We start from the raw sequence: 15,497 nt of genomic DNA, 5'->3' as shown, positions 1-15,497 counted from the left end.
TGACGTTTATCTCCCTGTGAGGATAAGCGGCAAGGAAAATGGATGGATGGTGACGTTTATCTTCACCGGATCGAACTGGACACGGGGTCTCCTTGGCGGAAATGGGGGGGCTGGCTTACTTTTTTTCGGGGTGGGCGGTGGTTGCCGTGGCAACGGCGGGCGACCATTAAACCTGTTCATTAAAAGCGGACAGGTGAAAGTGTTCGCCCGGTGAAGAGGGAATAATTCAAAAAGAAATGCGCTGAAGTTTGATTTTCGAGAAGAATTAACACCTTCCCCAACCCCCTTGATAAGAAAAATGGAGCGTAAGACGACTGAGCCGGCACCCTCGACGCTGACTCGCCAGCAGAAAAGTTTGGGGCTCCTCACCATGAAGTTTGTCGGTCTTCTCAAAGAGGCCGCCGATGGCGTCCTCGACTTGAAAATGGTGAGTGAAGAGGCCAGTGTTCGTTCGTGCGGTTTGAATGGCGCTACGACCCCACCGGCCGCGGCAGATGTGGAACAAAGAGCCGCCGGTCGCTCGCTGAAAGTGGGGTGGGGGGGGCTGCAGGTGCACCGCCGCGGTCAGGTGCCGGAGCCCAACAGGGCCGCCATTAATCGGACGCTTTTCGGGGCTAATAAATGTTGTTGCCCTTTGAAGGTAACGGGAAAGCTTTCAACTGCGTGGAAACTTTATGAACTGAAAAGAAATCGTCGTTTAGCCATTCGAGAAGAAAGATTGTTAGTCGGCAAGAGCCATTTAGCTTCACCTTCTTGTCATATAGTTAGTACAATACGTAAGACCACAGAAATGTGCTACTGTGTGTTATATCTTTATATATTGTTTAAAAGATAAAACTTCACGTTTCTTAAGTATAAAAATAGTGAAATGTTCTCTTGTATTAGTATATAGACGTAAAAAAAAAACATCTTTTAAATGTGTCCCTCTCTATGTTGGACACATCACGTCACATTTACCGCAAACTCCTATACAATATAAAACTTTTTTTTTTTAAATTTGGTCATTTTTGCTAGAGTTCATCATTGAATGACTAAATAGTTTTTTGTACTATCTAGTATTGGGTTGGGTGGCACAGTAACTTAGTGTTTAGAGTCTCTGCCTCGCAGTTCTAACGACTGTAGTTCAAACCCTGGCTTTGCCTGTGTGAAGTTGGCACGTTCTCGCCGTGCCTGCGTGGGTCTTCTGCGGGCACTCCGGTTTCCTCCCGCATCCCAAAAACATGCAGCATTAATTCAACACTCTAAAATTGCCCATAGGTGTGATTGTGAGTGCGGCTGTTTGTCTCGATGTGCCCTGCAATTGGCTGGCAACCAGTTCAGGGTGTAGCCCGCCTCCTGCCCGTTGACAGCTGGGATAGGCTCCAACGCTCCCCGTGAGTGACCCTTGTGAGGATAATCGGCAAAGAAAATGGATATGATGGATTATTCCAATGATTTATTGAGGTGTATTTGCAAAGCTACAAACAAAAAATTGACCTAATTTTAACCCCTCCTTTTATAGGAGGCTGTAAAATGAGCTACCCTTTGTTGTGCATCGATTCTTCTACGTTTTCCCTCTTCTTGAGCGCCAAAGTTTGCTCATGTTTACACTACAGGCACCTGAGACTACCCCCCCCCCCCCACTCCGTCTCCTCTACCATTGTACAACCGTCGTCCTCTGCCAACAGGTTTCATTTTCTGTTTGTGCAGCTTAATTTGCTAAATCCTCTCTTTCATCACCTCCAAGCTTTCTCTGATTTCCCCCACCTCAGGCGGTATTTGCCAGGTAGTCTCAGGGGGACGCGACTGGATCTCGTTAAAATGCCGCCACCTACATTTTTATTGACGCTTGTGTTTGAATCGACAGGCCGCAGACAGCTTGGCGGTGAGGCAGAAAAGGCGCATATACGACATCACCAACGTGCTGGAAGGCATCGGCTTGATTGAGAAGAAGAACAAAAATATCGTCCAGTGGAGGTTTGGAAAATTATTTTTCACGTGATTTACTGTATTTACACAAATATAAATTATGCCACAGGCAGCACGGAGGATCAGCTTGTAATGCGTTGGCCTCACAGTTCTGAGGTCCTGGATTCAATCCTGGACCCGCTTGTGTGGAGTTTGCATATTCTCCCCGCTCCTGCGTGGGTTTTCTCCGAGCACTCCGGTTTCCTCCCACATCCCAAAAACATGCGACATTAATTGGACACTCTAAATTGCCCCTAGGTTTGATTGGGAGTGCATCTATTGTCTGTCTCTATGTGCCCTGCGATTGTCTGGCAACCAATTCAGGGTGTACCCTGCCTCCTGTCTGTTGACAGCTGGGATACGCCCCAGCACTCCCTGCAACCCTTGTGAGGATAAGCATCTAAGAAAATGGATAGATAAATTATGCCTCTAATAGAACCCAAATAAGTGTGGGGAAGAAAGATTTTTTTTTTTTAAATGTTATCAACCACACACATGGAAAAAATGGCTCGAGTTCTTGTGCCTCTGATAGTGTGTGCGTGTACTTGGGATGAGCAACACCGCAAACTCCACACATGTCTGTCGCAGTACCAAGATTGGCCTGCTAGGTGGCACAATGCCACAGGGCAACCATTCCTGCCAGAAAATACAAAATAATCGGTATCATCTTGACCAGGAGTCCTCGATCCGTCAATCGAGAGGCAGTCTTGGTCGATTGTGGGAAGGTGTGCAAGAAAAAAAAAAAAAAAAGTCAGCCAATGTTCCCTCGAAACTGAGTGCGTGCACAATTGTGCACCGCTGATGCAGTCCCTTTGCAGATATTCTACGTTGTGCACAAAAAAAATAATCCAATTCAAATTGAAAGTATAACATGCAGCTATTCAATTTGCAATGTGATTCAATGAGTGAGGAATGACTGGTTGTTACATCCAATGGCACAGTTCACATATGTTCTGTAAAAAATGAAAAGAAGAAGCCACTGGTTTCTTTCAGGAAGCACACAGAACTTTCTCGAACAATGACTGCTGCTCTGCCATACTCTCTTTTTCCTAGTTTACCTTAACCCCCCCCCCCAAAGACATACACTCACAATTACAAAGGTTACAGCATTTACGCAGCCCATCAACGTGTTTTATAATAACAGCATCCACCACCGCTGCTTTAGTTAGCAACACAGTCTGGGCAACGTAGAGCAAAGATGAGCTAGACATGCTGCTTATGTTTACTTTGGCAGAAATGCTGTTGTTTTAAGATGCAATGACTGTCAGAGTATGAGAATAATCCAATAAAAAGTGGTTAAACTGGATTAGATGAATGCTTGAAAAGTAGATCTTGGGGTTAAAAAAAAAAAAAAAAAGTCTGGGCACCTCTGATCTTGACAGACATCGGACTGTAATGGATTTCCCTGATGTTGGGTTACGTGAAGGTCATTGATGTCGATCAGTGTTCCGCTGGACTGTCATGTGATTACTCCCCAATGTTGTAGGAAGTACTTGGCCACTTGCTGGCAGTACAGCAAATATTGTATGCTATATGCATTTGTTTCCCCTGTAATGTGACTTCCAACATCCAGAATATATTGTATGGAATAATACAGAGTGGTCCCCATCTACCGGTCCGTGGTCCGTTTGGTGCTGGGCTCTGTTTCCACCCCAAAAAGATCTGTGGTGCGAAACGCTTTGTGCCCCTTTTTTTTTTCTTCCTTGTAGGGGTGAGGATGGGGGAAGTCGGACCCAGGAAGTTCTTGACCAAGTGAGACTTCTGCAAGCGCAGATTTCTGAGCTGGAGGACCAAGAAAGAGAGCTGGACCGGCAGAAGACGTGGCTACAGGAGAGCAACGAATGGCTGAACCGTGATCCTGACACAAGCAAATATCCTTACATGTACAAGACTGCGTGTTTTCCACGTCTGCTTAACAGTTCTAAGGCTCCCTGTTTGAGTCCCGTGCTCACGTAGGTTGCCCGGCGTGATTCCGGGGCAAATGAGAAACCAAGCGCGCTGTTGTAAAAAGGGGGTCAATGCAACAAAAGCTGATCAAAACATGGAGGCGGTCCTTAATGGGGCGGGAAGTGTTGAGTTTCTCCCCTTTCTATCCCACACTCACTACCCACAATTCCTCTGAAGTGTTTGATGCGCACTGTGGTTTACCCGTTTATCTTATTATTTTAAACAGGGCTCTTGTGCACGTTTTGGTACGAGAAATGGAGTCGTGAATTCGTTAGGAGTTCTGATTTTGTCTGCTCGTCGAGCGTCCTCCTCGGGACGATTTCCTCGTTTATTTCAATCTCCAAACCAAAATCCCATTTGATCCTCTTAACAAAGAAGAGAGAAAATGCACCGAGGAGCGGATTATAAATGTAATTGCTATTGTCAGGCTGGCTAATCCCAAATTGCTCTCAGGCTTGTTTTTCTGGTTTATTATCTCGGTGTGTTTGTTGTCCCCCCTCCCTTTCCCGTACACCCTCTGCCCCCCTCCCCGCAGTCGCTTGTAATCCTCTTTGCTTAACGCTCCCCCCACTTATAAATTTGTGACTCACGAGGACATCTGCAATGCCTTCAGCGGCGAGACCCTCCTCGCCGTCGTGGCTCCGTCTGGGACGCATCTGGAGGTGCTGCTGCCGCTCAAGGTAGCGAAACGCCGCAAGAAAAAAAAACAAAAAAAACAATCATGATTGCACCGCAAAATCGCCATCTTTGGGGAATAAAGTCGAATAGCTTCCCAATTTTGCCAGAAAAATGAAAACCTCTAAAACGCTTGGGGTTTTGTGTGTGTGTTGCAGAAAAAAATGCTACCTTCTTTCTCAGAAAGACATTTTCCAAAATAACATTTTATCAGATAGTCTTTTTTTTTTTGTTTGTTTTTGGGAGACAATTCATATTTTAAGTTTTACACTTAAAGTTGTAAAAGTATTGTGGTTGTAGTATTAAAAAAAAAAAAAATAGTAACCATTTTTTTTCTTTAAATATTTTTGGGAAAAGAAAATCATTTTTAAGATGACTTTTTTCCAGAATTTTTCATGTCTAAGCTACTTTTCCCAAAAAGTTGCTGTATTTTTATTTATTTTTCTGGATTTTGGAGGCAAAAAAAAAATCACAAGGAAATTTGAAGTTAAAATTTGTTTAAAATAAAATTAAAAATCCTTGTAGAAAACAGTAGTTTGTGGAAAGTTGCACTCTTACAAGCAAAAAAAAAAAAAAGTAAATTTTTGAGAAAATTAAGTAATTATTTGGTATATTTCAAGGGACAAAATGCAAAAAAAAAATCCCGATTTTCAAGAATAGTTATTTTTTCAAATGTACCTTTTTCAAGGAAAAAGTCAGTAACAAAAAATATATATACATACACACAGATGAAAATGAAGTATTTTTGTTTTGTTTGTTTTTGGGAGAGAAAAGTTGCATAATTTGCTTGGAGAAAATGTTACTTAATGCAGTTGAAATTAAACACAAAATTTCAATTGCATGGCCCAAGAATTTTTTTGGTTATTATTCAGCACTTGTAGTATTACGTCTTTTACCTGTAAATATGCTTTATTTTCATCGTCACAATGACCTTTCCCCTTTAAATCTTTAAAACATTTTTTGTAGTTCTCCATTTTTCCCCTTGCGAATTGACTGTATAGATTTTCAGAAATGAAATTTTTCTTTCAATTAAAAAAAGTCATTTTTGAATGCCCCACCCTCCTTTCATTTTTCTACTAGGGCCAGATTGGTCAGAAGTACCAGGTGAATCTGCGCAGCAATGCGGCACCCATCAAGGTCACGCTCCTCAACCGGGACTCGGACTGCGGCGCGCCCGTGGTCTTCCCCGTCCCCCCCACCGACTTGAGCTGCGCTCTGCTCACGGCACCACCGCCGGCCCTGTTGCACGGCCCGCGCTGGCAGCCCTTCCTCACCCCTGCCAACTCGTCCGGGTCCAGCACCGCTTCTTCGTCGTTCTGCAGCCAGCATTCGTTCAGCCTGGTCCAGCAGATGGCGCTCCCGGAACACGATGGAGCGCTGAGGCCAGAGTCCAGACAAATGGGTAACGTGTGTGTGTGTGTGTTGGGTAAGGGGGAGGGATAATTAGAATAGTTTAAGAATATATATTATTAAATTTCCCTCCCTGTAATACAATTTTTTTGTTTTTTGAAATACTGTAAGCAGTTTTGTGTTACCAAAGAACCCATCACTGTAGCTTTTGATTTCTGATTCCAAAACTAGTTCATAAATTTCAGGTGTAAATATTATGAGGCGATTGAAGATTTTCATTGTCATAACGACCCTCTGAGGGGAAACCGTAGCGACAATGTTGCGCGCGCCAAAAGTGAGTTTGAAAGCCCTGGCTTATTTGATCTCAGACTTGTATTGTTATGTGTGCCCACAAGGGAGCAGCAGACTTTTCAATTCAAAGCATGCAGCAAAATTCGAGCTTTTTTTCGCTGTGCTGCTGAAATGATAACTTGGGACCTCCGTCCTCCGTGTAAGGCTCTGCGTTGTAACGTTTCCTCCCGCAGGACTTCCCGATCAGCCGGCGGCCGTGTCGCAGCCGGAGCAAATGGACTCGGCTGGCCCACACTTCCAGTCCGCGATGGAGCCCATGAAGGAGGACAAAGATGCCTTCGGTGTGTCCGTTTGGTTTGGAGAAAGGACGAGTTCAAAATCAAGCGGTCTCGTCATCATTTTTGGAAATATGCATATTCACAAAAACGTGCTTTCTTGCAGAACATGTGGACTTCGTGGAGGAGCTGATGTTTATTGACGGTGAGCGACGCTTTCCGTTTTGAGTGCTTTGAAAAATTTGCAAGATACGAAGGAGGCACCCCAAAAAGAAGCCGCGTCGAATTATGCTCAAGAAAATTTTTGAGAACGAACATCGAGGTTGTATATTGAGAAAACATTTGCAATTGGGGAGACTGGGGTGGGGGGGGGGTATATTTTTAAGAAAAATTCTCGATCATAATAAAGTTGGATATTTTTGAAGTGGGGAAAAAAAATCTGAAGGAAGAAGTTCCATATTTGGCGTTTTGTTCTGATTCCTTGCGGCTCGCACGTGTTCACATTATTGCGTTTTTTTTTTTTTTTTTTTTTTTTTTTGTCGACTCGCCAGGCCTGGACTACAACTTTACCCTGGACGACAGCAGCGGCTTGTGCGACCTGTTCGACGCGGAGATCCTCAACTGTTAACGGGCCGATCCGGACGTTATTGACTAAGTTTGTGCGACTCGCTTCGCACGTTGAAAGTTTACAAGGTAAAAAAAAAAAGTTCCAACGTTCTGAACTGCAGCAGTATTTAAATTATTGGTAGCGATGCAGGAAATGTCGCTAGTTCATGTCGTTTGTGTTTGTCCGTTTACAATGTTGTCGTCGATGCGCCAGAAATCCCCCAAAATGTTGGGACGCTGCCCATTTAGGCCTCGCTGTTTATGTTTCGTGTTTTCTATGTTTTTATATTTGATTAATCATTTTAACTATCAGTAATTTAAAATGAGCTCTTTGTTTGTTTGATGGCAGAATTTGCCTAATTTGCCATTTAATTAGCAATCGTTTTGATCTCAAGGGGCAGCTGAGTTGCTGTTTGCGAGAGTTCTTTATTTGCACATTTTTTGAAAATGTTTTCAATAAATGGTTGAAAATTCTCTTTGCCCGACTTCAAATTGAAGCTTATTCACAATTTAATGCTAACTTTTCCGGGATTGCGGAACCTCACTCTGTTCGTGCACGTCGCTGTATTTAAAAAAAAAAAAAAAAAAAAAAAGGAGGGTGTGGGTTATATATATATATATATATATATATTACCCACACCCTCCTTTTTTTTATATATATATATTTTTTATATATATATAATTTGTTTTTTTACAAATTCTTGTGTATTTTTTTAAGAAATAATAATAATAGTTAAGTCTGCATGTTTTTAGAGAAGTCACATAATTGAAGGGATAAAAATGTCTGCACCAAAAAAAGGAAATGGCTTCCATATTGAAAATATTTGTATATTATTATGAAAAAAAAAGTGATTTATTTATTTATTTTGGGTTGGGGGTTTTTTTGTCATAAGAAAAAATGAAATTCAAATTGAAGCTTATTCACAATTTAATGCTAACATTTCCGGGATTGCGGAACCTCACTCTATTCGTGGATGTCGCTGTATTTAAAAAAAAAAAAAAAGTGGGGGGGTAATATCTCTCTCTCTATTACAAATTCTTGTGTATTTTTTTAAGTAAAAAAAAAAAGTAATAATGGTTAAGTCTCCATGTTTTTAGAGTAGTCATATATAATTAAGGGGATAAAAATGTCTGCACCCAAAAAAAAAGGAACTGGCTTCCATATTGCAAAATATTTGTATATTATTATGAAAAAAAAAGGTTAGTTTTTTTTCTTTTAGTCATGAAAAAACTTGTTTCAAAGAAAAGAAAAACGTATAATAGGACATAAATATACAATAATTTCCTATCTTTGGATTGGGGGGGGTGTTAAAAAACAAGTCCTGAATGGTATTTCTAATTAAATTTTGTATTTTTGAGAACTATATTTTCCTCACTCCATTCACTTCTGTCTTGACTGGGGGAGAGAAAAAAAAAAACTTCAGAGCCATCATGAGTGCTTGCTCAGATGTTTAATCAGCATCGCATCACATTTTATGCGTCACGATCGTGACATCAACGTCGCTGAAAAAGAAAGCAGAGACAAGAAAGCGGAGCTCGGCCTGCTTGCGTCATCATGGCGAGTGACCCGTGATGGGTTTTGCCACGTTCGCTTCGAGTCCAACTCTGTTTGGTGCGGGCTGGAGACAAAGCAAAAAGGGCGAAAGATCCATCAGTTGAAAAAAAAAAAAAAAAAAAGTTTTGAAAATGTGAACTGTCGAGCCACATGGAAGATGAAAATAATTACTCAAGATTCGAATTTTTTTTCCCCCAAAAAAGCTGAATAGACTATTTGAGTTAAAAACCATCCTTTTTTTATTTATTTTTTTTAAATCAATTTCACCAAAAGAGTAGCATATTTTCAAAGAAAGCTTTTATCAATGAGTTTCTCAAATTTCATTTTTGAAAAAAAAAACTGATTATGAGATTAGAATCATAATTTAACCATAGAACGTCTCCTACTTATGAAAAATGCCAGATACTGTTCATCCTGAAAATGTTCTTGTCAAAAATGTTTTTTCCTTGGCAATGTGCATTTTTATAATCTAAATTATATACATTATTCCCAGAAGACTTTATTCTTTATTTTTCCTCAAAACTATACAACAGAAATTTAAGTCTTGGGAAAAAAAAATCTTTTTTTGTCTTAAATTGTTAGAATCATGAGAAAATATCTTTTTAAAATAAATCTTATGTTTGCAACAATATATTTTTCATTAAAATCCTTTTTTTTCCCCTTAGAACAACTTTTTATAAAGAAAATGATTCTTTTTTTAATTTATATTGTACGTCTCAATACTTGTAAGTCTTCTGGCTTCTTTTCTGGAATTTTTTTTTTTTTTAATCTTAAATATACCATCTTGTTATTGAAACTATCTGACTTTTTTCAAGCCAGAACTATTTTTATACCTCAGAAATGTATTTCTTTTCCCCACAAACTATCTTGTCCTTCCCAATACTTTTTTTCTAATGACCTCTTTTGTGTAAGATTGAGCTCATTATTTTTCACTTTTTCGTGTGGCTCGACAACTCCTCGTAAACAATTTAGGAACGTGTTCATACCCTTACTAAAAGACTGCACGCCCCTGGTCTCATGTAGCAGTACGAGTCAAATCGATAATTTGTTTTTTTTTTGCAGGAGTTCTTCTTCCCTGTCAAACAAGAACAAAACAATTCTTAAAGCGTCCTTCGTTGAATCGTTCGCGCGCCAAAGACGAGCGTCTCACCGGACTCGGTCGGCGTTTGTTGGTAAACCAACTGGCGGCGTCGGCCGAATCCAACGCGGTGATGAGCAGGAAGGCCTGCAGGCAGAACAGGAACACCAGCACTTTTTGCTCCATGGTAAACGGAGGCAGAGTCGCGGAGCCGCAACACCGTGCAGCTCCTTTTATATATTGACGGCCGACAACCAAAACAAACGCACTCTTCCCGTTAGAAAAAGAAGGCAGCGGTAACAACTTCCTGTTTGTCCACACGCGTTCTCGCAGCAAAACCGCAACAGACGTCACATCAAACTTTCACACCGGAGGAAAATTTTTAAAATAACAAGAAACGGTCCTCAAGGAAACTGCAAACAAAAAAAATTCCGAATCTTGAAAATATGGAATCTACATACAGTCATGTATATAAACTAGGATACGCCACATCAGGGGTGTCAAACTCATTTTTCTCAGGGGCCACATTCCCGTTACGATTTCCCTCGGGGGGGCCCTCATGACTGTGAAAAATGTGAAAAATCTTTAACTGCCTCATCATAAACTAGTTTTATTCTCAGAAATCAAGGATAATGGGCTTTTCAACTATTGGTGATGTTTGGTGACACAAACATGCTTGCAATAACGCAACGTTATTTATATGACGTGACAATTTGAAATTTTGAAAAGATTTTCACAAAAATGAGAGTTGATGCAGATGATTTACCATCGGGGGCCACATGAAATCATGCGCCGGGCCAGATCTGGGCCCGCGGGCCTTGTGTTTGACACCTGTGCCTAATATCAAAGTCCAGTCAAGTCAAGTTCAATTTCTATTTTTTTTTTAAGATGACTTATTTTACAATAATAAAAATCTGTGGCATGGTGGAACAGCTGGTAAAGCGTTGGCCTCACAGTTCTGAGGTCCCAGGTTCAATCCCAGACCCGCCTGTGTGGCGTTTGCATATTCTCCGGCCATTCCGGTTTCCTCCCACATTCCAAAAAAATCATGCAACATTGATTGGACACACTAAATTGCCCCTAGGTGTGATTCTGAGTGTGGCTGTTTGTCTCTATTTGCCCTGCGATTGGCAGGCGACCAATTCAGGGTGTACCACACCTCCTACCTGTTGACAGCTGGGATAGGCTCCAGCATTCCCTGCGACCCTCGTGAGGATAAGCGGCAAAGAAAATGGATGGGAAAAAAATCTGGAAAAAATGTTAATTTAAAAAAATATATATATATTTTTCCGGGGGGGGGGGGGGGGGGTAACAATCATAATCCTAAAAGAATACTTTATTCTAGCTATTCTTGGTAGGTTACAACTTTTTCCGTTATGTTTTACACCTTGTTCATTAACCGCACTTACTACCATCTCAGCGGCATACCTCAAGGCACAATCTTGAGCCCTGTGATATTGTGTCTTCGTGCGTGATATACTTAATGGAAAGTTTGGCTCATCGCTGTTGATAAAGGTCAACAAATCAATTTTTAAGCATCACGCATAACAACCATACGATCAATGGAAAAACATATTTTGAGTACTGTAATTTAGTAAACAAGATGTTTTGTGGTTTGAGCCCACTAACTTCCAAAGTAATTGCGTGTATTTACACAGAAGACAAAAGAGGAAGTGGCGGCAGGTAAACAAGCTGCTGGTCTTCTTTCACCACCTGTGATGCAACAACAAAAAAAACCCTCTTCCTCATTTTGGACAGGTGCCGGCGTGCACCTATCACGTTAAAGTCTCTGGCCGCCATTTTGGAGGGCAAAAATCATCAGCTTTTTCAAATCACGTCGTCATATATGATGACGCAACAACACGACAAGATGGTCATTTGTTTATTGTGGCCCATAACTTTCCATACACGTGTCGAGGTGACACAAATGTTTTGTTTGATTACAATGGCAAATGATTATGTTCGGGTGCAAGCGAGATTTTAAAAAGACCACCAAAAGATTCTCATTTGATTGGCCAGCGTCTAGCCAAATTTTCCCTGCGGAGTAGGATGGGGTGGAGGAAGATCTGTCGGCACCTTGGGAAACGGACAGATAGATAGCACACTTAGCTTGAGCAACGGAGGACAAAACGGTGATGAATAACGACGATCACCTTTTGCAGCAAGATGCACGCCCCGACTCTCCAGGCGCATTCGGACTGAAGCCTTCTGAACCGCTTCAGTGCCGACTGCCGCGACACAATCGTCGTTTCCGTCAATGGGAGGGAGTGTAATTCAAAGGTCATTTCAAAGATACGTTCGGTACTTTATGCAAATCTAATGCAATCCTTCTCAAAGTTAACAAAACGTTTTTAGATTATTATTTTTTTATTCGTATGATGGTTGATATTTTGTTTGTTTTACAAATCTATTCTTTTGATGTGAATCAATATTTAAACAATGTGGATCACATTTGATGGTTTGGCCACAGACTTTCCAAAAGGTAATTTTTTTTTTTTTTTTTTTGAGAGGGGGGGTCAAATATGATCAATCAATAAAAAAATATCAGTGAAAAATTAGTTTGGAAAAAAGCAATTTATATTTTTCATAAAACAGATTTTTTTTTTAATTTCCCCAAAAAAACATTTATAGGAAAATATATTCTAAAGAGGAAAAAAATATTTTTCAAGAGGTCAGCCTATATTTTCAAGAATAAAATTGACTATTGTCAAGGGATAATTTTTAATTTTGAGGGGGGAAAAATTGATGATAAACCACAATTTTATTTGTTTTAAAGAAAAAAATGAAAAAAGTTGTAGAGTTTTGAGAGAGTTATTTCTAGGAAATAAGTTGAATTTTTGGGGTGGCGGGGGGGGGATGAAGAAAAACCTTTTTAGGGGGAAAAAAAAGTTGGCAAACAATATTTCAGAGGAAAAATGTGTATTTTACAGTAAAATGTATCTTTTTGAAGAAAAAAAGCTGTACATCTTTGAAGTCTGATTTTTGTAAAAAAAAAATGAAATTTTTAGGCAAGCGGTTGTCAGAAAGCAGCATTTTTTCAGATAAAACATTGTACGGTTTTGATATAAAAAAAAATGCAGTTTTTAAACAAAAACGAAAAAGTGTTTTTGAGAAATCCAAAAGGTCGCGCCACACATGACCTTTGCCACACGCACGTACGTACGTACCAGCTGCTGGGAAGGCGCCGGCGGCGGCCTCACGACGGTCGACTGCGTTGGCGACGTCATCAGCAGCAGCAGCTGCAGGCACAGCAGCGGCGCCAGAACTCGTGCGTCCATGTCGCTCGGCCTTCTCAACGCCACTCGGCGCCGCGCTCAGCTTAAATACGCGCTCGGGTAGCCAAAGCGCACGTCAGCAGCGTCCCTCGGGCTCCATTAATGGGCCGCCGTCTGTTTACAAAACTTTTCCCAACTGGGTTGACTTGAGAGGCTTTACACGGAAACAAAATATTTGGTTGCGGTCTGTTTTTCTGCCTCCATTGTCTTGGCTGCAAGCAGACGAGAAAACGCATGCCGCAACATCGAGACAAACGGCCGCGCTCACAATCACACCTCGGGGCAATTTAGAGTGTCCGATTAATCTCGCATGTTTATTTTTCATAGAACCGCAAAAACATAGCACGATTGTCATTGAAGAAGCAGAAATAAAAGAAATAACAACGAAGAACAGAGTATGGTCCAGTACATTTCCGCTAATAATTGATCAGCCGTGCATTTCGGCCACAGAGACTCTCCACGCTTTGCTTTCTCGCTACCGGCATGCCCTGTGATTGGCTGGCGACCAGTTAAAGGCGTACCTCGCCTCCTCCCATGCTCATCAGAGACGGCGGTCCAAAAAAATTGATGGATGGAAGACATAATACATCCACAATGAAGTTCCAAATAAGTGTAAAGTAGATGAATATTTGACTTCATATATTATTGAAAGCCACTGAAGTATTATGGTGGCACAGTGGGGCAGCTGGTAAAGCGTTGGCCTCACAGTTCTGAGGACCCGAGTTCGATCCCGGCCCCCGCCTGTGTGGCTTTTGCATGTTCTCCCCTGTGCCTGCAGGGGTTTTCTCTGGGCACTCTGGTTTCCTCCCACATCCCAAAAACATGCAACATTAATTGGCCACTGTAAATTGCCCATAGGTGTGTTTGTGAGTGCGGGTGTTTGTCTCGATGTGCCCTGCGATTGGCTGGAGACCAGTTCAGGGTGTACTCCGCCTCCTGCCCGTTGACAGCTGGGATAGGCTCCAGCACTCCTGCGACCCTCGTGAGGCTAAGCGGCTAAAAAAAATGGATGTATGTATGAATTATTTTGTGCGGTATATTCCAAATGAGTTGTACTTGGGCAGTAAATATTTTTCACACCATTAGAGGGAACCAGCAAACGTACCACGGTTTGAGAAACACTAGATTAGCCGCGATAGGCTCCAGCGCTCACTCCCGCAACCCTTGTGAGGATAAGCGGCTTGGAAAATGGATGCATGGCTTTCGCTTCATTCGTGTGGTATCTGTTCTCACTATTTGGTTGGGTTTGGTTGAGTTCTGTTCGCGCGCCTTTGGCTCTGAGAGGATTCAAGCAGGGGTGGGCAACCCGCGGCCCGAGGGCGGCCCGCTGTGCACTTTGGAGAAAATAAAACAAAATAAAAACAAAAGCGCTCGAGGAACTTTTAGTAAAAGCCAATAAAAACCAAACCAGACAAAACAAGATGGCGGTTATGTAAAGACTTTGGTCGACTCCTGAGATTTGTTCCGCGTCATCGTTTACGTCATCACCTTGCCGCTGCTACTTTGTTGTGCAAAGTGATTTGGGGGAAGGAAGCTTATCCTCATTTTCTTCTGGAAAAGGGATTAGGGGAGCGAGGCGGGCCTCGACTCACGTAGAAAAACACGTTTCGACACGGGGTCCTCGTGACTTTGCACGGCCGCAGCAGCTTCACAAAAGAGTCGGCGAAAAGAATTCGGGATCTTCTCCCTCCTGACCAGCAAATCGGTAAGTCTGTGCACATTTTGCTTTCGGGGACTTTTGACATCTCACCACTTGTCGTATCTTCTAAACAGATATCCCAGCGTGTATTTATTATTATTTTGATGAAAATAGCTTATGGTTACATTTTGTCTGATAAACATGATGATTTATTAATGTTTCAAGTTCATAGTTTTCTCAAGCAAACTATATATAGCAAGGAAAATATGAACACTGCCCTTAACTGCAGAACAAACATATTTTCAGAGTTTATTTTTAGAATCGACTCAGATTCATATGTTTGTATTTCTTTGTTTTGTCTACATGATTAGATTTTATTCATCTTTTAAGTTTAGTGTAGTATTTTATGTTGTATTTTTTTATATTGTTGCTTAAAAATTGTAAATATTTTAAATAGTAATTTGTAATTATTTTGAACTTGAATTTTATATTATATTTTACATTAATATTGATTATTCATTAATTTGTTTAGTTATTTATTCATTTTTTCAATTACTGTTTTTCAACGTAATTTATGCATTTGTCGATAGTCACAGATTTAAATTTGCATTCTATTTCTATTTTGGACATTATTTGCGTGTATTGACATTTTTAATTTGAACATATATTTTGTTTTCATGTTTTTGATGTATAAATATAAAATAGAGTTTTTGTAGGTGGAGCAAGTAGGTGTGTGCGAGGCAGGCAAGCAAGAATAAATCATTCAGGTCTTTGAATTTAAATTTGTATTTTAAATCTATGATTGTAATTTGCACGTCTTATTTGAATATATCCTTTGAAAATTTTTTTTAATTTTTTT

At 40.9% G+C, this 15,497-nt stretch overlaps 1 protein-coding gene and 1 long non-coding RNA gene across 2 annotated transcripts; one reads left to right on the top strand and one right to left on the bottom strand.

Annotated features, from left to right (window-relative positions):
- Window positions 1-96: 96 nt before the first annotated feature.
- e2f5 (E2F transcription factor 5) lies at window positions 97-7,565 on the top strand. Its single transcript, XM_061839334.1, has 8 exons — window positions 97-427; window positions 1,847-1,956; window positions 3,657-3,818; window positions 4,466-4,574; window positions 5,650-5,971; window positions 6,444-6,551; window positions 6,652-6,690; window positions 7,037-7,565. The coding sequence occupies exons 1-8, from the start codon at window positions 299-301 to the stop codon at window positions 7,111-7,113; spliced, it is 1,056 nt and encodes a 351-aa protein (XP_061695318.1). The 5' UTR covers window positions 97-298; the 3' UTR covers window positions 7,114-7,565.
- Window positions 7,566-8,523: 958 nt separating this feature from the next.
- Window positions 8,524-13,090, bottom strand: LOC133510871 (uncharacterized). The gene is made up of 5 exons (XR_009797726.1): window positions 12,892-13,090; window positions 11,878-11,952; window positions 9,797-11,800; window positions 9,633-9,721; window positions 8,524-8,710 (listed from the first exon to the last, which is right to left on the bottom strand). It is a non-coding gene; the product is annotated as an uncharacterized LOC133510871 (long non-coding RNA).
- Between the last annotated feature and the right edge of the window lie 2,407 nt (window positions 13,091-15,497).

Source organism: Syngnathoides biaculeatus, chromosome 13, assembly GCF_019802595.1.
Source record: "Syngnathoides biaculeatus isolate LvHL_M chromosome 13, ASM1980259v1, whole genome shotgun sequence".
Lineage (NCBI taxonomy): Eukaryota > Metazoa > Chordata > Actinopteri > Syngnathiformes > Syngnathidae > Syngnathoides > Syngnathoides biaculeatus.
The sequence above is the reverse complement of the archived record's forward strand: the minus strand, read 5'-3'. Positions and strand labels throughout refer to the sequence as shown.

Coding starts and splice junctions, on each gene's coding strand:
- e2f5 (XM_061839334.1), top strand. CDS start 299: ATGGAGCGTAAGACGACTGAGCCGGCACCCTCGACGCTGACTCGCCAG. Junction 5,972..6,443: donor GCCAGAGTCCAGACAAATGG/GTAACGTGTGTG, acceptor TTCCTCCCGCAG/GACTTCCCGATCAGCCGGCG. Junction 6,691..7,036: donor GGAGCTGATGTTTATTGACG/GTGAGCGACGCT, acceptor TCGACTCGCCAG/GCCTGGACTACAACTTTACC.